Below are 20,241 nucleotides of genomic sequence, written 5' to 3' on the forward strand. Positions count from 1 at the left end.
AGTGATGATATAAGCATCCAACAAATTCGTTCATGTGATAATCTTGCAGACCTTTTTACAAAGTCACTCCTTAGTTAAACTCTTAACTAACTAGTGCAAAAGATTGTCATTCATCGACAAAGAAATGATCATTCAGCTTAGTGAAAGAAATGAATATACTTGAATCATTCCTTCAGAAAGAAAATAATATAACAAAGGCTCTTCTTATCTTTTCTCTCTTCTATTGTTTTATTCTAATTCATAAAAAAAAATGAAAATAAAGACAAAAATGTCTAAAGAAAAAAAAAAGAAAGTGTTTTATCCTTTCAAATCTTTTCACTTTGGAGGGAGCAAATATTGGCTTTATCATTTTCGTCCTCTCCCTTTCCCTCTGATCAAAAGTGAAACTAAATAAATCAGGGAAGGTCCCCATTTCCGTCAAACTCAAAGAACCAACAAATTCTAGCATTTCAGCGGTTTGAATCTGTTCTATGAAACGCTTTCTTTTTCTTTTCGTTTTAAGAAAATTGCAAATGTGTCGTTTTGCATCCTTCTAAAGCCAATTCCAATTGTTTCAGATCAAATTACATGAAAGCGAAAACCCTAAATCCATAATCATCATCAGCAGCACCACTGAACACAGAGCTAACCATTGCTTCACTATTACAAACAGGTATAATGGCTTTCATATTCATTCTTCGCACATTGCAAATGCTGAATGATGCTCAGGTAACTCATTTTTTCTACATTATCATCGCTGCTATGTTGATTTTATATAGTAATCTGATTTCCTTTTGATTGCTAATAAAATATACATAACTTTTTAGCAAATATTTGGATCAGCAAATGGAATTTACAATCAAAACCCGATAACAACCAACAAGTGTTGATGAAATCTTTATTCTTGTCTTCCGAAATATAAAAGGTTTAACTAGTGTCATTATTGCATTTGGCTTGCTGATTGGCCACTTATATTAGGAGTAGTGGATTCACTATCCCATTTATCTGTCACACCCTTAGGAGAAGGCGTTATCTTTTTATCCTTCGACAATTTCACCTCAACATGGTCGGATGAAGGTGGTGACAGTGAACGAACATTGATACGTGATATACCTGCTCCATGAGCTATTACTTCCTCTACATGTCCAAACTTATCCACCCCACTCCCATTATCAATTCTCCTCAGCACCTCTAAAACGTCATCCATGGAAGGCCTCAATTCCTTATCCCGTTGCAAACACTGAAAAGCCAGTTCTGCTATTGAAACTATTTTTCTTTTAACATCACTATCTGACTCAAAACCAAGGGTAGGATCCACGAGTTCACTGATTGCACTTTTTTGAATCTTCCTTATGGCTAGATTTGCTAAGTTTATCTCTTCCTTATCTCTACTCATATCAACTGCAGGCATAGATGATATCAGCTCAACAAGCACAACCCCAAAACTGTAAACATCACTCTTGCTTGTAAGCCTGTAGCACTGATGATATTCCGGATCCACATAGCCTGGGGTTCCTTGCGGAGCCGTGGAGACATGTGTGACATCATTTGGGAACAGTTTTGACAGTCCAAAATCTGCTACTTTAATGCAAAAGGTATCGTCAAGGAGAATGTTGTTTGTTTTCACATCACGGTGAATGATTTCAGAAGCATGGAGATAAGCCAAAGCACTAGCAGTCCCTAAGGCAACTTTCATTCGAATATGCCATGGCAAAAATCCAGATTCACCACGCAGATGACTGGCGACAGTTCCATTTGAAATGTATTCGTATACAAGCAGTAGTTCATGACTATGATGCGAAGTGCAGCCATAAAGAGTGACTAGATTTTTGTGGCGCAAGCGAGTGAGGATTTTGATTTCATTCATGAACTGTTCAACTCGTTTGACGTTGTGCTGATAAAGGCGCTTCACAGCAACTTCACGTCCATCTTTTAGTTTTCCTAGATGTTAAAGATGAAAGTAAGAGTTATTATATACTTATATAGATATGGGGAAGATGTTCTAATTAAACCTACCACCCTTTTCATAGACAGTGTTTTAGTATGATTGTGAAACATACCATAATAAACAGTCCCAAATCCTCCTTCTCCGAGTTCTCTTGAACTGTCAAATTTTTTTGTTGCTACTTCAAGATCCTTAAAGGAAAACACTGGCACCCCATTGTAGAAACTGTCACTCTCTGTGTATTTGTTGTTGAAATTAGGAACACGTCGTTTACAGCGCCATGTAATCAGCAATCCAGTTATAATAACGACAGGGAGTCCAATGCCTAGAAATCAATAAAGGGGAGGAAAATTAAATAATTAATAGAATATTATCTTGAAGAGCATGCAAAAGGAATTTGAAATACTTTCTGATTGACTGCTTACTCGACTATTATGTCCTTAACCATCCAAACTTTGATAGGTCTATAAATAAGGGAAATAAACATATAGGCAAAACATTTTATTGTGAGACGTTAAGTTCTGACATAAAAATATTCATTCCTGCTAAAAAGGGAGAGTAGAGTATAAAAGACATGGAATATGTGTGTACTATGTTTCTAAGGATCATTCAATTTTAAGACATGCGAAATTAAAGAAACCTCTATGTCAAAGGAACATTACCAATTCCTAACTTCCAAGCCAATCTTTTATCCTCTGCAACAGAAATCAAAGAAACCGGTTACTTCAAAACAGACAATTATTGATAGTACGTACAAGGCAGGAAATATCAATTGGACAAATTCAACAGTATTGAAAACAGTCTAGTGTTACTGAAACTTTGGCTTCAATTATTGCTATAAGCTTTAAACTGCAAGTAATAGAATTGTATTTTGCTGATAACCTCTTTATTAAAGATCATTGTTGTAATTATGTGTATATTTTGGACATGCATACCTTTGACACAATAGAAATTTTTGTGAATGTCAAGTTGACATCGGCCTCCTTGGTGGCGAAGACACTTGTTGCAATCATCAGACAATTGTACTTTAATTTGGATTTCAGCAGATAGAAAATCAAAGAGGTCATCAGAAGGGCTGTCTCTTATTGCAACCTGATACACTTTACACCGTGCCAAAGAACTTGGCACTGTGAAATTACCACTAGAGTTTTGAAGGTAATAATAGTAGATATTATAACCGGAACAGTTTTTGTAGTTTTGAAATGATTTGGGAGGGATTACACTAAGGGAGTGATTGCATTTGAACATAGTTATATTATATTTGATGTAGAAAGAAGCTAAAGGAGAAGTGGGAGGAACAGGAAAATTGCGAATGGCTTGACAATTTTTGGATCGCAAAGTCTTCCGTTGAGCTTCATTTTCCCTGACTGTGATGGTATCACCTTCCACGTATGGAACAGTAAAAAACTGTTTTGATGGTGGACTGCCTAGTTGGATGGTTTTGGGAGCAGTTGCATTCTCACAGTTATGTATGGCCAAAGCGCCACAGTGAGGGCGTTGTGGGACTGTGAAAGGAAAAGTGATCTGGCCAAGATATCCACAACTAAAAGCAGTTGGACATGTTTCATGATCTTGAGCTGAAACAAGTAGAAACTGGAAGAATATTAATGATTTGAAAATGAAAAGGGAGGTCATTGTGAATTGTAAGGGCAAGAGAAGGAAACAGTGATACTAATGGAAAATAAGAAATACAGTTAGTTCCAAGACAATCCCCCTTTATAAGTAGAGATGGTAATATGGTTCTCTAATGAAAGTGTGTTGCACTCGTCTCTTTAAGTTCTAAAATATTAATATAATTGAACCGCCTATACGCTAGTTGACTTGAAAAGGGTTGTTCTTGCGAGAAGGGCAAGTCCTCGTCCAAAGAATTCAACTTTAGCAATCAAATACTATAGTAAGACTATTATTATAAATAAAAAAATTGATTCAAATTTTGGTTTTGAATCATGAGAATAAATAAGATTAAGTTGTTCAGTACATTTAGTAAGACTTGAAAGAAAAGTAATTTGATGGTGTTTAGAAAATGGAAAGATGTGTCATTGTCATATTTAAAACACTCAACCAATTATTTTAAAAACAATGATGAAAAAAAGAATGACCAAAACAGTTGCGTTCACCTGTTTGTGCATCAAATAGATAGTATATCCCTCCTGATTTCTTAGCAACTTTAATTGTCTTATCTTGCTCAAGAGAATAAAAATAACTCTCAAATAGCAATAAAGAGACTCCTAAAAAGAAATGAAAAATAGGACAATAGTTGGAACATAACAATGTTAAAAGTTTGAAAAACAAAAAGAAAACGAACCAGAAATGCATGAGTTTCCAGTGACTCATAAACCAAAGTTCTCAGAAGGAGAGTAGACACTCATAATGAATAACGGTGAAGAAATTTCCCATGTGTGACGGCACGTGTACGTCACGCATCTGCAACACTGCATTAAAGAAACCGCAGGTGGGATGGAATCCGACGACACGCATCTGGCTTCGGGCAGGCTTTGGATGGTGTGGTCATAACAGCAAAATATGTGACATATGATGGTCAAACACACATTAACACTAACAGGGTTAAATGGGAATCATAGCGGCAATGATGAACAAGACGAGATATCTCAATAAGCTGCAAAGACAAGTATTAACGAAACAAAAAATGGCGCTGAAGGCGGAACCAAGAGGAAACTGCAACGACGATGGCTATGGCTATGTTCTCTACCATCCAAACTTTGTAGGTTTATATAAAGGGAAATAAACATATAGGCAAGACATTTTTTGGTTATATGTGAGATTCCCACAGAACATTCATTCCCACTAAAAAGGGAGAGTAGGGTAGAAAAGATATGGAGTGTATGTTGTATTAAGACTATATATGAATCATTTAATTACATGACATGCCAAATTAAAGAAACAGCTATGTCAGAGGAAGATTACCAAGTCTTAACTTTGAAGCCAAATTACTAGTATATTCAAGGCAGGAAATATCAATTGGGCTAGCTCTACCGTATGTAATGTGAGAAGAACTTTTAAAATATAATTTTGAAAAGATTACACCAACTTTACACCTTTTCAGAGTAATTCTATTTTTTAAATTACTTCTCAAAAGAATTGTTCCATGAAAACTTATACTATCTCTTGTTCATATATAAGAAAATTTATTGAGTATTTTTATCTCAATACTATCTCTGTTCATATGACAGCCTACTCTTAAAACATAAGCCAAAAGAAATGATACAACATTACAACTTATTATCCTCACATTCTGCTTTGCATCTTAATGTCTACAGAAACTACAACATTTCAGATGAAACATGGATTGAAGATGTTGAAGGAGAAGACAAAAAGGGTTTCGGCGGTATTTCCAGCACTTGAAGGCTCCCTTCCAACATTTCCACCACTTTACGCATTGATGGTCGATTTGAAGGGTCAGTTTGTATGCACCATAAACTCACCACTGTCATTTTTCTTACCATTTCTTCATCAATTTCATTTTTAACACACTTAAGTCCAAGATCCTGATTCAATTCAAGACGTTTATAAATCCAGTGTGGAAAATATAACTCACTAGAACAATCCACTTCAACTTTAATGTTCTTTCTTCGACCAACCATTTCTAAAACCATCATTCCATAACTATAGACATCTGATTTATGTGACACCCCACCAAAATTTTAAGAGAACAACTCTGGAGCAATATATCCGGGTGTTCCCCTTGCACCAAATACGGATACAATGCTTTCATTTTTTAGACATATTTTAGCAAGTCCAAAATCTGAAATTTTCGGACATAGATCCTCATCAAGTAATATATTATGAGGTTTTATGTCGAAATGTAAGATTCTGGTGTTGCAACCTCTATGCAAGTACTCTAGTCCCCGAGCAACACCAACAGCAATATCATACTGTATTTTGCAATTCAATTGGTGATCACCCTTCAATGGATTTTTCTCCACATATATGAACTTCTCAAGAGATCCATTAGACATGAATTCATATATTAGTGCCTTTTTAGAACCATCCAAACAGAATCCCAAAAGTCTAACAATGTTGACATGCGAAGTTCTACTGATACTTGCAACTTCATTAATAAAATCTTCCCCATTACCTTTTGATTCACTTAAAACCTTCACTGCGACATCGCGTTCATCACGTAACTTCCCTTTGTATACACTTCCAAACCCTCCTTGGCCTAATTTGTTTCTAAAAGAGTTTGTTATTTTCTTGACATCTGAATAAGTATACCTAGCAGCTGGAAGATGTCCATGTTCTTTCAAAAAATCCTCAATAATTTGATTGGTTGAACTCTTCTTCCTGAATAAAAGAAATGCTGCAGGGACGATCTTTTTCTTAATGCAATATGCCAATAATATAAGCACTCCACCTCCAATAACTACCACGACCACAACAGCTGAAAAATCATAAAATATTTAAAATAAAATGCAAATGTATATAATGTAAGAAAATAATGACCTCAATACATAAACAACAACGATTAATTTTTATTCTATTAAGTACATGATTTAAACAATTGACATTAAGAATGCGTTAGGATCCTCTTCATAAATAAATGGATAATTCTATTTGGTAAGAGATAAACACAGAGAAAATAATAAATTCCATCACTAAGTTGGATCTCATCACCATTAACAGTTTCTTAATTTTTTTTTATCTAAGTTGTGTGTCTATGGTCCTACACCGACTCCTTTAACAGTAGATTGCAATGACTTTTAGTTTGACAATTGACAACAAAACAAAAAAAGAAAAATTAAAATAATTGTTTCATTCTGTTTTCAATCATAAAGTACTGTTAATGACGGTAGGAAAGCATAAATATATGTACAATACCACACAGACAATTATGTTTGGAAGAACTAAACTAGTTATACTGAACATTAAAATATGCCCATCACCTAAAACCAGTCGGAGCTTCCAATTTGAACTTCTACCCTTCCTGCACAAATATTCAAATAGGAAGTAGTTAGCAAATTTCTTATCATCCAAAAAACATCTTAACTGTTTCTGGAAGTTTTGTTAATGCATTACCCTGGGCAATAAATTTGTCCGTTGTTGTGAGCACGACAATGACCTTTTGTATCACGGTGACACTGTATGCACTCTTCAGAAAGTTGAAACTGATAGGTAATTTCATGAGCTAATAACGGATACGGGTTACCAGAAAGTGCAAAGCCTAATCCAATGACAGGAAGATGAAACAACAAGCATGACGTGAAAGAGCGATTAGACTCACCATCGGATATTGAATCACCGAAATAAAAATCATAGTTCGGATAAGAACTATTTTTTAAAAAATTACTTGGAGGGTTGGTGACTTGTTTTTGGGTACGGTTGCATTTGAAAGCAGTTATATTGTCTTTGATATAAGAAGTTCCAAAAGGAGAGGGAGGAGGGAGGGTAATATTAACATAGTTGTAGACTTCACAAGCACTTTTCGTCAAAAGCTTGGTGAAATTATGGTCAATAATTGAAATAGGGTTGCCCTTGGACCAGGTATTATCAATTTTTGTAACTTGAAAGTGTCTTCCTCCTTTGGTTAATTGGATGGTCTTCATTGCATTTTTGTTAGGATCATCACAACCTTGAATTGCCAATGCACCGCAGTTTGAGAGTCCAAACTTGGTAAAAGGGTAGCCAATAAACCCAAGATTTCCACAATCAAATGACTCTGGACAATCATCACTGTGTCCATTTCCTTTGATAGTTAAGACAAGTAACAGTAGCACAGTTAAATGAGACAACATAAGGAACCTATGATTGTGTTTCATAATTTGTTCCACACTTGTTACTTTGCAATACATAAATATATCCTATGAAGCCAAATGACACGGTCGTTGACTAGGAAATTACCACACAAGTCTTATGAACATGCTTCATAGAAGTTTTGTTAACATCATCATAACCTTGAATTGCCAATGCACCACAGTGTGGGAATCCAACCTTGGTAAAAGGAGAGCGGAGAAATCCAAGATTTCCACAATCAAATGAGTCTGGACAATCATCACTGTGTCCACTTCTTTTGCTAGTTAAGAAGATAAGTAACAGTAGCAGAGTTAAATGAGAGACAAAGGAACCTGTGATGTACTACTGCAGAAACGAAAGACATTGACTCATGTTTCACAATTTGTTTCATAATTGTTGACTTGCTATACTCAAATATACACAATCAACTTGCGGATGACGCGGAAGTTGACTTGGAAATTTAGCATACAACACAAGTCTTATTATGAAACTGTTTCTTATAATTACGGCGGGGCCAGGTGTGCTGGACACCCTCAAATTCTAAAAACTATTTTCTTCTAATACATATTTTGTTAGATACAATCTCAAATATTTATCAATTACATAAATTTTCTAAATTGTCTTTTCACTACAAATTCTTTACACTAAGAAAAGAGCATTTAAGTAATCAAATAATGTTTATTTTTTTTTAGGAAAGATAACCGTTTTATAAAAATAGATATAAACATAATTGTATTCCAATCAGTTCATCCCAAGAATAACATCAAGTTGATCTAACGAAAGACACACTAGATCAATTTCAAAGTCTCTACCAAAAATTCGCAACGGACAATTCAAACACACATATGAAGTAGTCACTGAACCCGTAGCAGTAGTATCAATAATCATACTTTCACGTATATCACTCAACACAAGATTCAATCTCTTAAAACAATCCAAAGAAATGATAGAATGTATCGCTCCAGTATCAATAATATCAATCAAAAGTGTACCATTAATAAAACATGTACCTCGGATTAGTCTATCCTCAATAGCAGTCTCGGAACCAGATAAAGAAAACACTTTCTCTTTAGCTTGTTCCTTCTTCAGCTTGTCACACTTGGTACTTATATTCCCTTGCTCACCACAGTTGTAGCAAGTCAAACTCGCACCTCCTCTACAATCATTAGCCTTGTTACCTACCTTGCCACACTTGAAGCATTTCACTTCAGCACCTGTGCACTCATAAGCACGATGACCTTCAACACCACAACTGTAGCACCTAATCGGAGTAGGAGCTCCTCCCCCACTCGGCTTCCTGTCAAAACTAACTTTCCGTTTCCCTTTATCGGCATATGACTTTCCTCTAAATTGGTCTTTCACTTTCTTATCATTCATAGACTTATAGTGAGCAGCACTCTCCCTACAATCCTCATCATAGATACTCTTGTTAACCAACTCAATAAAACGCATAATTTGTTGATAACCAATAGCCTTCTTAATCTCAGGTCTCAAACCATTCACAAATTTGAAACACTTAAACCTCTCAGCATTAGCATTGTTGTAATGAGGACAATACTTAATCAACTCTCGAAATCTTGCTGCATACTCTGCCACAGTTCCATTACTCTGCTTCAGCTCAAGAGACTTTACCTCTTTCTTCCCACGCACATCTTCTGAAAAATAGTTATCCAGAATGCATCACAGAAAAGAGCCCAAGTAACCTCAATTCCATCTTCCTCAAACCTCTGAACAGTGTTACGCACCAATCCTCAGCTTCCTTCTCAAGCATATGAGTACCAAATTGCATAAATTGCACCTTCTGCGCATCCGTACAATTCTTAACATGTAAGATCTTCTCAATCACCTTCATTCATGCTTGTGCTTTGTCAGGTTCATGCTCTTCATCAAAGATCGGCGGATTGTTCCTCTAGAATTTCCCCAAAGCTCGGAACTCATCCTCCTATCAATTACCACCATTCACATTCGGAGTCTACCCAATAGCACCAGCCAACATTGTCAACACCTCAGCAATAGCATCAATATTCCTTCATGCAACCATCATTCTAACATATTGTTTACCAGTAATTTCTGACAAACGACCGCTAGTCTTCCAAACTCTATATTTTGGTAACTCACATGATCGACTAGATTGATCCTAGGACATGTGTCTTAATGTTTTAGTCTTCTCTAAGTTTATTTTATAAGTGAACATGATTCTGATTCGTCAAGATAAACATGATTTCTTTGTAAAGGAAACTAATATTATCTAAGTACAAAGACAAAGACTTCGACTACAAATACTGAGTAAAATGTAAAGGTTGAATTTAAAGATTTGCAGGAATTGTAAAGTGCAGAAAGTAAAGGTTCGACAGAAATGTAAAAGGTTCCGGTTTAAAGCAAGGAGAAATAAATGACGAAAGACTGATAGGAGTTGATAAAATTGTAAAACTTAAAGTAAAGAAAACAATGGTGTTTTTATACATACATAATCAACAGACTTTTTTCTCTCGCTCCGGTACTTCGAGTATTTGAGTAATTTTTTGTACACAATGCAAAACACACCAATCTTAAAACCTAAGACTCCTATTTATAATGATTCGACCCTAACGGTCTTTACACAGATGAGTGTCACGTTCGATATTTCAAACGAAAAGATCTTCTGATGATACCATGTGTTTTTTTGGCAAACAGACACAAGTTCAAATTTCAAACTTTTCCCGCTCGAAGCCTTTTTGAAATCATCCAACGCAGTTGTCGAAGCGCACTTCCTCCATATTCTAAAATATTCCAATTAAGCACTTGAAGCTGTATTTCACTTCGACATACTAAATCTTTACAAAGGTGAATCTAAAGAAGAGATAGCTTCTATGAAGCCACATTTCATGCTAACTTATTCAGCATATGACATTCTCAAATCTTCTTCGATCATGGGTCGAAATTTCCAGCTAACAAATTGCCCCCAATAAATGTCTATTTCGAATGAATGTAGAAATGGACATTTCTTGTAATTACCAAATTTCGACCAAAAAACCTTTCAATAACCTTCAAATCATAACGTCATAAGCAATTATGATTTGCTTTTTGAAAACATTTATTCCAGACGTGCGTGCATCAGTTATCATCATGAGTATCAACTTCCAAGGTGACTTGATTTGACAAACTCCCTACCTTCTCTTCCAGGATCTGAACATGTGTCTCATGATTCTGGTGAGGTGTAACTGCCTTTTCCCTCACTCTTCACTATAAAAACACTTTTCTTCATTTTCTCATTTCTTTTCAGCAATATTTCTGGAAAACCTTCTTCTTCTCTTACGCTCTCCCTTTTCCTTCATAAAACTCCATTAAAGCTCTGAATCTGCAATAATGTCACCAAACAAACAAAAGAAATCCAAGAGCAAAGGTACAGGAACTTCCAAAGGTTCATCTTCTAAAAACATTCCAACTAGTAAGCTTATTACTTCTGGGAATCAAGAGTTCATCACGCCTCATAAACTTACTCAAGAGCAAAAAGCAATGTATGCTTCTCAGGTACTAATCCCCTCTTTGCTTTCTGGAAAAATCCTAGGGTTTTTAGGACCTTTAATTGCTGCATGACATTTAGAGAAGTATGTAAAGTTTTTTCCTACTTATCAAGTTATAAAACCCATAGCGAATAAAATTGATCCCCCTAAAGAGAATCTTGAAGATTCGGTTAAGAAACCCAGCAAATCCTCTAAGGATAAAGCTGTTGAAGGCAACTTGAAATCCAAAGTAGCTAGAAAGGCCTTCCAATTGGATTATATTACTGATAACTTTAGGCCCTTTTGATCATGCCCAACTTTGGACAAATCCTACTTATCCTGGCTTAATAAAGTTGAAAAGAAGAAAAGCCAAGTCTGGAAGGATTTACGAATTTTCGACTTAATTCAAATGTCGAAACTAGGCTTTAGTTATTGCCAACCTTTATTGCTAGCATCCCTTTATTTCTTGGATAGTACTTACAATACTTTCCACCTCCCTTGTGGGATGACAACCCCAACCTTCTACGATATAGATTCCATAACTGGACTTCCTCCTACTAGGGAAAACTTTGATCCCTATCTTAACTCTAATAACACTATTGACTTCAATGTCAAGAATGCGTCCTTCAGTGATTACATTAACCTCTACCATGTCAAAGAGGAGGATGTTTCTGATGTCGAACACATAGATTTCTTAGCTCTATGGCTCTCGAAATTTGTTTTTTGCTGTAAGTCTTTGCAAGTAGCTAGAAGATTTTTTACTTTAGCCAACCAGTTACATGTCGGTCGAAAGGTCTGCATAAGTGAATTGCTTCCTACCACTAAACTCAAAGAGTATGAAGCTGGTGCCAACCTACTTTTGTCTGGACCCTATTGGCTTCTTCAATTGTGGTTGAATGCCACATTTGAACCTTTCCTTCGAACCTCTGGCACTATCAACGAAAAAGATCCTGAGATAGTCAATCGGAGCATTGAAGGGATTAGACTCTTGCAACTGACTCCTAACGATGACATGGAGAATCTCCATATTTTCCTCACCAAATATATCTTGATGTTTTCAAAATGTCACAACTTCACCTCTTCGATGGATCCTTTCACCAGTCGAACTCATGGGCCTACTTAGTTCACTTCGTCAATTGAGGATGCTGAGAAGGATGCAAACATTGAGGTTGAAGTTATATGGCGTGCATTACTTCTACCCAGATTGTTTATTTCCAGGATCTTGCCAGTGAAGAGTTGCGTTTTCCGGTTGGCTTATCAACCTAATTATGTCTCTCGATAATTTGGGTTATGCCAACTTATCACTGAACCTCTTTTTACTCGAAAGCGAGAGATTTTCTTTGCAGGAGTAGATTATGATGTTCGAGACATTGCAAAGTACCAAGAATATCATGCTACTTTTGTTGAATTCAATTTTATTCCTTTTCAACCTGTTTTCTACACAACCAATGGTTTTTATTCCTGGTGGACGAATTTCAATTCGAACAACATGTTCGACACTGCTCAAATCAAAGGTCATCTAACAAAAGCCTTCTCACTTGTGCAGGAAAATGTGTACAAAGGTAAGACAACACGTTGTGAAGAAATCAAAACGTTCCAGGATTAATTTGAAACTGTCTATGACCCTACTCAGCTTAGTCGAACAGTTCATGCAGCAACATACACTTTAAGAGAAAATTTACTAAGTCACTTCCAAAATTAAAAATTCCTCGATCTGTAAAACCTGAACTCAGGTATGATTTAGCTTTTGAACTTCAACCACCCAAATTTCCAAAGCTGCCGCTGATTTTGATTACGACCTTCCAATTGAGAATTACGATTTTTTAAAGATACCACAAAGCAACTTCTCCTTTGAAATGTCTCGAAAACAACGGAAACTCTTGATATAAAGCACACTGGAGTGCTAGACCTTTGTCGCAACAAAGATTTGATTGGTTCTCGATGAGAGCTTGAGAAATTGAACCTTGATCCTGCGATCATAGAGCCAATGATATGAATGATAATGCACATGTCCTAATGCGAAACATAAGCCAATTAAAAGAAGTAGGAGGACAAATTTTGGGGTTCAACAGTGGCAGAACGACTATTTTTTGGAGATTTGTGAAACAAACCATAACCGCAACTTCATATAATCATGCAAAACTTTTGGCACTACTTGAGGCAAGTCGAGAATGTGTTTGATTGAGATCCCTAATTCTGGAAAAATAAATACAACAACAATATGTGAAGATAATACTGCATGCATTGCTCAATTGAAAGACGGTTACATTAAAGGAGATCAAACAAAACACATTTCTCCAAAGTTCTTTTTCACGCATGATCTTCAGAAGAGTGATGATATAAGCATCCAACAAATTCGTTCAATGGATAATCTTGCAGACCTTTTAACAAAGTCACTCCCTAGTTAAACTTTTAACCAACTAGTGCAAAAGATTAACCTGCATCGACAAAGAAATGATCATTCAGCTTAGTGAGAGAAATGAATATATTTTAGGGTTAAATAAGTTTTTGATTCCTATAAATATTGCAGTTTTCGTTTTTATTCCCTCCCTGCCTTTAGGCAACGGTTTTTACAAAAAAAATGTTGGCAAAACCAGCTAAAACCGTTATCAAAACTCAGGAAGGACTAAAAATAAAACTGCAGTATTTATAGGACCAAAAACTTATTTAACCCTATATTTTAAAAGAATATTGTAATTTTTTTTCTCTTCACTATATTTTTTTTCATTGGATTTTTTAAATAATGTTTTAACGAATATATTTTTTTCTCTTCTATTGTTTCATTCCAATTCATAAAAAAAAAAACAACGAAAATAAGGACAAAAATGTCTAAAATAAAAGAAGTGTTTTATCCTTTCAAATATATTCACTTTGGAGGGAGCCAAAATTGGCTTTATCATTTTCGTCCTCTCCCTTTCCCTCTGATCAAAAGTTAAACTAACATAATATGGTGCGATTGGTGCTAAATAAATCAGGGAAGGTCCCCATTTCCGCCAAACTCAAAGAGCCAACAAACACTAGCATTACAGCGGTTTGAATCTGTTCTATGAAACGCATTCTTTTTCTTTTCGTTTTAAGAAAATTGCAAATTTGTTGTTTTGCATCCTTATAAAGCCAATTCCAATTGTTTCAGATCAAATTGCATGAAAGCGAAAACCTAAGAGTGTGTTTGGATGAGACAATTAAGAATTTTTAAAGAATTTAAAATTTTAAGCAATTCAAATGATTCAATTGAAATTCATTCAATTTTAATTTCTTTTGTTTGGATGAAGTATTAAAATGATTCATAGTTAAATTTTTTGGTGATTTTCATCAATTTTTTATAAAAAATAGGGACTAATTTGCAATTTTTGAAAATTTTAAGGGACCATTTTGTAAAATTGAAAAATTATTAGGGACTTATTTGCAATTTTATGAAAAATTTTGGGATATATTTATAATTTTAATAAAATATTGGACCATTTTGCAAATTTAAAAAAATTAATCATAAACAATTTAACACTCAAATTATGGAGCAATTTCAAATTCTTTATTTTTTAGTGTCATTTGAAATTCTTTAAAATTAACTTGATTAAAATACTTCATAAATTTATCATTTTAACAATTCTTCATATTTTTCATCCAAACAATCGATTTTCGTCAAATCATTTTCAATTCTCTCAAAAAATTATTTTCCCTCGTTAAAATGCTTCATCCAAACAGACTCTAAATCCATAATCATCATCAGCAGCACCACTGAACACAGAGCTAACCATGGCATCTTCTTCATCTTCTGAGACGGCTTTGCTTCACTATTACAAACAGGTATAATGGCTTTCATATTCATTCTTCGCACATCGCAAATGCTGAATGATGCTCAGGTAACTCATTTTTTCTACATTATCATCGCTGCTATGTTGATTTTATATAGTAATCTCATTTCCTTTTGATTGACTCCATTGCAATTGCCATTTCACTGTTTGTAGGTGTATTGTGTAGTACATAGGTATAATTCTGATTTGGCTAACTATTGCTAATAGCAACTTTATATTATGCAATCGGAGAAAACGTTAATAAAGAAAATATAGGAACATGTTAATTTTAAAGTTTAGTATCCAGTCTTGAATTGGTCAACTTGTTTCAAAGAGTTATTAGTCAGGAACCTGCATCCACACAACAAGATAAATCAATAAAGAAAAACAACCAATTTTTCGAGATGCCAAATTGCTAATAAAATATACATAACTTTTTAGCAAATATTTGGATCAGCAAATGGAATTTACAATCAAAACCCAATAACAACCAACAAGTGTTGATGAAATCTTTATTCTTGTCTTCCAAAATATAAAAGGTTTAACTAGTGTCATTATTACATTTGGCTTGCTGATTGACCACTTATATTAGGAGTAGTGGATTCACTATCCCATTTATCTGTCACACCCTTAGGAGAAGGCGTTATCTTTTTATCCTTCGACAATTTCACCTCAACATGGTCGGATGAAGGCGGTGACAGTGAACGTACATTGATACGTGATATACCTGCTCCATGAGCTATTACTTCCTCTACATGTCCAAACTTATCCACCCCACTCCCATTATCAATTCTCCTCAGCACCTCTAAAACGTCATCCATGGAAGGCCTCAATTCCTTATCTCGTTGCAAACATTGAAAAGCCAGTTCTGCTATTGAAACTATTTGTCTCTTAACATCACTATCTGACTCAAACCAGAGGGTAGGATCCACGAGTTCACTGATTGCACTTTTTTGAATCTTCCTTATGGCTAGGTTTGCCAAGTTTATCTCCTCCTTATCTCTGCTCATATCAACTGCTGGCATAGATGATATCAGCTCAACAAGCACAACACCAAAGCTGTAAACATCACTCTTGCTTGTAAGCCTGTAGCATTGATGATATTCCGGATCCACATAGCCCGGGGTTCCTTGTGGAGCTGTGGATACATGTGTAACATCATTTGGGAACAGTTTTGACAGTCCAAAATCTGCAACTTTAATGCAAAAGGTGTCGTCAAGGAGAATGTTGTTTGTTTTCACATCACGGTGAATGATTTCAGAAGCATGGAGATAAGCCAAAGCAGCAGCAGTCTCTAAGGCAGCTTTCATTCGGATATGCCACGGCAAAAAGCCAGATTCACCACGCAGATGACTGGCGACAGTTCCATTTGAAATGTATTCGTATACAAGCAATAGTTCATGACTGTGATGTGAAGTGCATCCATAAAGAGTAACTAGATTTTTGTGGCGCAAGCGAGTGAGGATTTTGATTTCATTCATGAACTGTTCAACTCGTTTGAAGTTGTGCTGGTATAGGCGCTTCACAGCAACTTCACGTCCATCTTTTAGTTTTCCTAGATGTTAAAGATGAAACTAAGAGTTATTATATACTTATATAGATATGGGGAAGATGTTTTAATTAAACCTACCACCCTTTCATAGACAGTGTTTTTGTATGATTGTGAAACATACCATAATAAACAGTCCCAAATCCTCCTTCTCCGAGTTCTCTTGAACTGTCAAATTTTTTTGTTGCTACTTCAAGATCCTTAAAGGAAAACACTGGCACCCCATTGTAGATACTGTCACTCTCTGTGTATTTGTTGTAGAAATTAGGAACACGTCGTTTGCAGCGCCAAGTAATCAGCAATCCAGTTATAATAATGACAAGGAGTCCAATGCCTAGAAATCAATAAAGGGGAGGAAAATTAAAAAATTAATAGAATATTATCTTGAAGAGCATGCAAAGGGAATTTGAAATATTGTCTGATTGACTGATTACTCGACTATTATGTCCTTAACCATCCAAACTTTGATATGTCTATCAAAAAGGGAAATAAATATATAGGCAAAACATTTTATTGTGAGACGTGCAGTTACGACATAAAAATATTCATTCCTGCTAAAAAGGGAGAGTAGAGTATAAAAGACACGGAATATGTGTGTACTATGCTTCTCAGGATCATTCAATTTCAAGACATGCGAAATTAAAGAAACTGCTATGTCGGAGGAACATTACCAATTCCTAACTTCCAAGCCAATCTTTTATCCTCTGCAAGAGAAATCAAAGGAACCGGTTACTTCAAAACAGACAATTATTGATAGTACATACAAGGCAGGAAATATCAATTGGAGGAATTCTACAGGATTGAAAACAGTCTAGTGTTACTGAAACTTTTGCTTCAATTATTGCTATAAGTGCTGAAATGCTAGTAATAGAATTGTATTTCGCTGATAACTCCTTTATTAAAGACCATCGTTGTAATTATGTGTATGTATTGGACATGCATACCTTTGGCACAGAAGAAATTTTTGTGAACGTCAAGTTGACATTGGCCCCCGTGGTGGCGAAGACACTTGTTGCAATCATCCGATAATTGTACTTTAATTTCGATTTCAGGAGATAGAAAATCAAAGGGATCATCAGAAGGGCTGTCTCTTATTGCAACCTTATACACTTTACACTGTGCCAAAGAACTTGGCACTTTGAAATTACCATCAGAAATTTGACGGTAATAGTAGATATTATAACCGGAACAGTTTTTGTAGTTATAAAATGATTTGGGAGGGATTACACTAAGGGAGTGATTGCATTTGAACATAGTTGTACTATATTTGATGTAGAAAGAAGCTAAAGGAGAACTGGGAGGAACAGGAAAATTGTGAAAGGCTTGACAATTTTTGGATAGCAAATTATTCCGTTGAGCTTCATTTTCCCTGACTGTGATGATATCACCTTCCACGTATGGAACAGTAAAAAGCTGTTTTGATGGTGGGCTGCCAAGTTGGATGGTTTTGGGAGCAGTTGCATTCTTATTGTCACAATCAAGTATTGCCAAAGCGCCACACTGAGGGTGTTGTGGAACTGTGAAAGGGAATGTAATTTGGCCAAGATATCCACAACTAAAAGAGGTTGGACATCTTCCATGATCTTGAGCTGAAACATGTAGAATCAGAGAGAATATTAATGACTTGAAAATGAAAAGGGAGGTCATTGTGAATTTTAAGGCCAAGGTAAGGAAGCAATGATATGATATTAATGGAAAATAAGAAATATAGTAAGTTCCAAGACAGTCCCCTAATATGGTTTTCTAGTAAAAGTGTGGCTGATACGCAAGTTGACTTGATATATGACAAAATACAAGAAAGACAGTAGTGGATTTAGTTTTAAAAGAGTTGTCTTGCGAGAAGGGCAAGTCATTTCCAAAGAATTCAACTATATCAACCCAATACAATATTAAGACGTGATTTTTAATCTTTCATACTATTCTAGCTATTATTATAAATGAAAAATTGATTCAAAATTTAGTCATTGTTATAATCAAAATTCAACTATTTTAAAGTTGTTTAATGTTGTTATTCTTATTATACTATTTATTTCATTTTAAAATGTTAGATATTATAGTTGATTGAGTTTTTTTTATTAAATATAAAAAATGGCAATTTAATAAATTTGAATTCTATTTTATATGAAATTTAAACAATTAATTATACTTAGTTGAATTTCTTAATCATATTAAAAGGAAAGAGAGTGAACAGCTTATTAATATAATGGAGGAACTTCAATTAAGTGTAATGCATCGGAGATGATTTAGTTTTTTTTTATTAAATATCAAAAATGACAATTTAATAAATTTGAATTCTATTTTTATATGATATTTAAACAATTAATTATACTTAGTTGAATTTCTTAATCATATTAAAAGAAAAGAGAATGAACAACTTATTAATACAATGGAGAGGAACTTCAAATAAGTGTAATGCATGGGAGTGCACTAGAGTAGAGACATGATAAGTTTAATACAATTGATAGAAGTTATGAGAAGGATTGAAAATGAGGAGAAGTGTAATGACTAACCCCTAAATTTTTTCACTATATGGCTCATATGTCCACTTTACATCCAATCTTTGCCGAAAGGATGATGTTAGGGGATTAATTTATTCACTCCATGGAGTGAGGATGGACACTCTGAAAATTCAAATTTGCCCGTTCATATTCCGAAAATGCATCTCCCGACACACTTAAAATACACACACCTCATCATTTTGTGAGTGAACCATCCCATTTTACTCAAATATAATTCGGATATGTATCTGAAACTTCTGTAACTGTCAAAACAAATTCTGGCTTGATGCCTCTTTCATTATCTTTTCCTCTATAAATAATACAGCCTCAATAATTACATAATTATCACTACTAATTACAAATATCTTGATTTGAATTATAATTATATACAATTACTAATTTCCTAAGTTATACAAAATATAATAGGAAACTAATAATATCAGATTTCCTTATTGACATCCCCCCTCAAATTGATGCGGCTTGTCAAGCAGCATCAATTTGCTAACGAGAAATTGATGTCGAGGACGAGGAAAAGCCTTGGTGAATATATCAGCAAGCTGAAGTTGTGAGGTGACATGCGGAAGAGATATAATGTGATTCTCAAAGGCTTCCCGAATAGAATGACAATCCACCTCGATATGCTTAGTCCGTTCGTGAAAAACAGGATTGGCAGCAATTTGAATAGCACTAGTATTGTCAGCATAGAGAGGTGTTGCTGTTTGCTGAGAGAAACCAAGCTCAGCTAGAAGACCACGAAGCCAAATAATTTCCGAACAGGCTGTTGACATAGCTCGATATTCAGATTCAGTGGAGGACTTGGAAACTCGTGCTTGTTTTTTACTTTTCCAAGAAATTAAAGCGGAACCAAGAAACATGCACCAACCAGTGACAGATCGTCGAGTATCAGGACAACCTGCCCAATCAGCATCGCTATAGCCAACCAAATCAAGGGATGATCCAATAGGAAAGAAGAGGCCACGGTGAGAGCTACCTTTCAAGTAACGAATGATGCGACGAACAGCAGCCCAATGAAGGTGTCGAGGAGTGTGCATAAATTGACTGACCTGTTGGACTGCAAATGAGATGTCGGGGCGAGTAATTGTTAGATAATTAAGACTCCCCACTAGTTGACGATATAAAAGTGGATCAGGCAAAAGATCACCCTCATCACGATGGTATTTGACGTTAACCTCAAGAGGAGTATCCACCGGAGCAGCAGATTGGAGCCCCGCCAAGGAGATTAGATCTG

At 35.2% G+C, this 20,241-nt stretch overlaps 4 protein-coding genes and 1 long non-coding RNA gene across 5 annotated transcripts; 1 reads left to right on the plus strand and 4 right to left on the minus strand.

The window, feature by feature from the left end:
* The first annotated feature begins 252 nt into the window (after window positions 1-252).
* LOC131642951 (uncharacterized) lies at window positions 253-5,820 on the plus strand. The gene is made up of 3 exons (XR_009296081.1): window positions 253-455; window positions 558-708; window positions 5,203-5,820. It is a non-coding gene; the product is annotated as an uncharacterized LOC131642951 (long non-coding RNA).
* On the minus strand, window positions 920-3,559 carry LOC131642934 (LEAF RUST 10 DISEASE-RESISTANCE LOCUS RECEPTOR-LIKE PROTEIN KINASE-like 1.1). Its single transcript, XM_058913099.1, has 4 exons — window positions 2,860-3,559; window positions 2,587-2,619; window positions 2,040-2,249; window positions 920-1,920 (listed from the first exon to the last, which is right to left on the minus strand). Exons 1-4 carry the CDS (start codon window positions 3,557-3,559, stop codon window positions 920-922), a joined length of 1,944 nt encoding a protein of 647 aa, XP_058769082.1.
* On the minus strand, window positions 5,587-8,039 carry LOC131642943 (LEAF RUST 10 DISEASE-RESISTANCE LOCUS RECEPTOR-LIKE PROTEIN KINASE-like 2.5). Its single transcript, XM_058913105.1, has 3 exons — window positions 6,959-8,039; window positions 6,826-6,866; window positions 5,587-6,323 (listed from the first exon to the last, which is right to left on the minus strand). The coding sequence occupies exons 1-3, from the start codon at window positions 7,729-7,731 to the stop codon at window positions 5,587-5,589; spliced, it is 1,551 nt and encodes a 516-aa protein (XP_058769088.1). The 5' UTR covers window positions 7,732-8,039.
* A 374-nt stretch (window positions 8,040-8,413) lies between these two features.
* On the minus strand, window positions 8,414-9,524 carry LOC131646741 (uncharacterized). Its single transcript, XM_058916708.1, has 2 exons — window positions 9,398-9,524; window positions 8,414-9,327 (listed from the first exon to the last, which is right to left on the minus strand). Exons 1-2 carry the CDS (start codon window positions 9,522-9,524, stop codon window positions 8,414-8,416), a joined length of 1,041 nt encoding a protein of 346 aa, XP_058772691.1.
* A 5,750-nt stretch (window positions 9,525-15,274) lies between these two features.
* On the minus strand, window positions 15,275-18,413 carry LOC131642975 (LEAF RUST 10 DISEASE-RESISTANCE LOCUS RECEPTOR-LIKE PROTEIN KINASE-like 1.1). Its single transcript, XM_058913126.1, has 4 exons — window positions 17,439-18,413; window positions 17,166-17,198; window positions 16,619-16,828; window positions 15,275-16,500 (listed from the first exon to the last, which is right to left on the minus strand). The coding sequence occupies exons 1-4, from the start codon at window positions 18,139-18,141 to the stop codon at window positions 15,503-15,505; spliced, it is 1,944 nt and encodes a 647-aa protein (XP_058769109.1). The 5' UTR covers window positions 18,142-18,413; the 3' UTR covers window positions 15,275-15,502.
* Window positions 18,414-20,241: the final 1,828 nt, after the last annotated feature.

This window comes from Vicia villosa, linkage group LG1, assembly GCF_029867415.1.
Source record: "Vicia villosa cultivar HV-30 ecotype Madison, WI linkage group LG1, Vvil1.0, whole genome shotgun sequence".
NCBI lineage: Eukaryota > Viridiplantae > Streptophyta > Magnoliopsida > Fabales > Fabaceae > Vicia > Vicia villosa.

Bases quoted from the DNA above. Each gene is read 5' to 3' on its own strand.
- LOC131646741 (XM_058916708.1), bottom strand. From the start codon at position 9,524: ATGAAGGTGATTGAGAAGATCTTACATGTTAAGAATTGTACGGATGCG. The intron at 9,328-9,397 runs GTTTGAGGAAGA...ACTATTTTTCAG, and splicing joins GTGCGTAACACTGTTCAGAG to AAGATGTGCGTGGGAAGAAA.
- LOC131642943 (XM_058913105.1), bottom strand. From the start codon at position 7,731: ATGTATTGCAAAGTAACAAGTGTGGAACAAATTATGAAACACAATCAT. The intron at 6,867-6,958 runs GTAATGCATTAA...ATATTTGTGCAG, and splicing joins GGACAAATTTATTGCCCAGG to GAAGGGTAGAAGTTCAAATT. The intron at 6,324-6,825 runs GTGATGGGCATA...ATGATTTTTCAG, and splicing joins GAAGCTCCGACTGGTTTTAG to CTGTTGTGGTCGTGGTAGTT.
- LOC131642975 (XM_058913126.1), bottom strand. From the start codon at position 18,141: ATGACCTCCCTTTTCATTTTCAAGTCATTAATATTCTCTCTGATTCTA. The intron at 17,199-17,438 runs GTATGCATGTCC...TTTCTCTTGCAG, and splicing joins AAATTTCTTCTGTGCCAAAG to AGGATAAAAGATTGGCTTGG. The intron at 16,501-16,618 runs GTATGTTTCACA...TTTAACATCTAG, and splicing joins ATTTGGGACTGTTTATTATG to GAAAACTAAAAGATGGACGT.
- LOC131642934 (XM_058913099.1), bottom strand. From the start codon at position 3,559: ATGACCTCCCTTTTCATTTTCAAATCATTAATATTCTTCCAGTTTCTA. The intron at 2,620-2,859 runs GTATGCATGTCC...TTTCTGTTGCAG, and splicing joins AAATTTCTATTGTGTCAAAG to AGGATAAAAGATTGGCTTGG. The intron at 2,250-2,586 runs GTAATGTTCCTT...ATTGATTTCTAG, and splicing joins GGCTTGGAAGTTAGGAATTG to GCATTGGACTCCCTGTCGTT.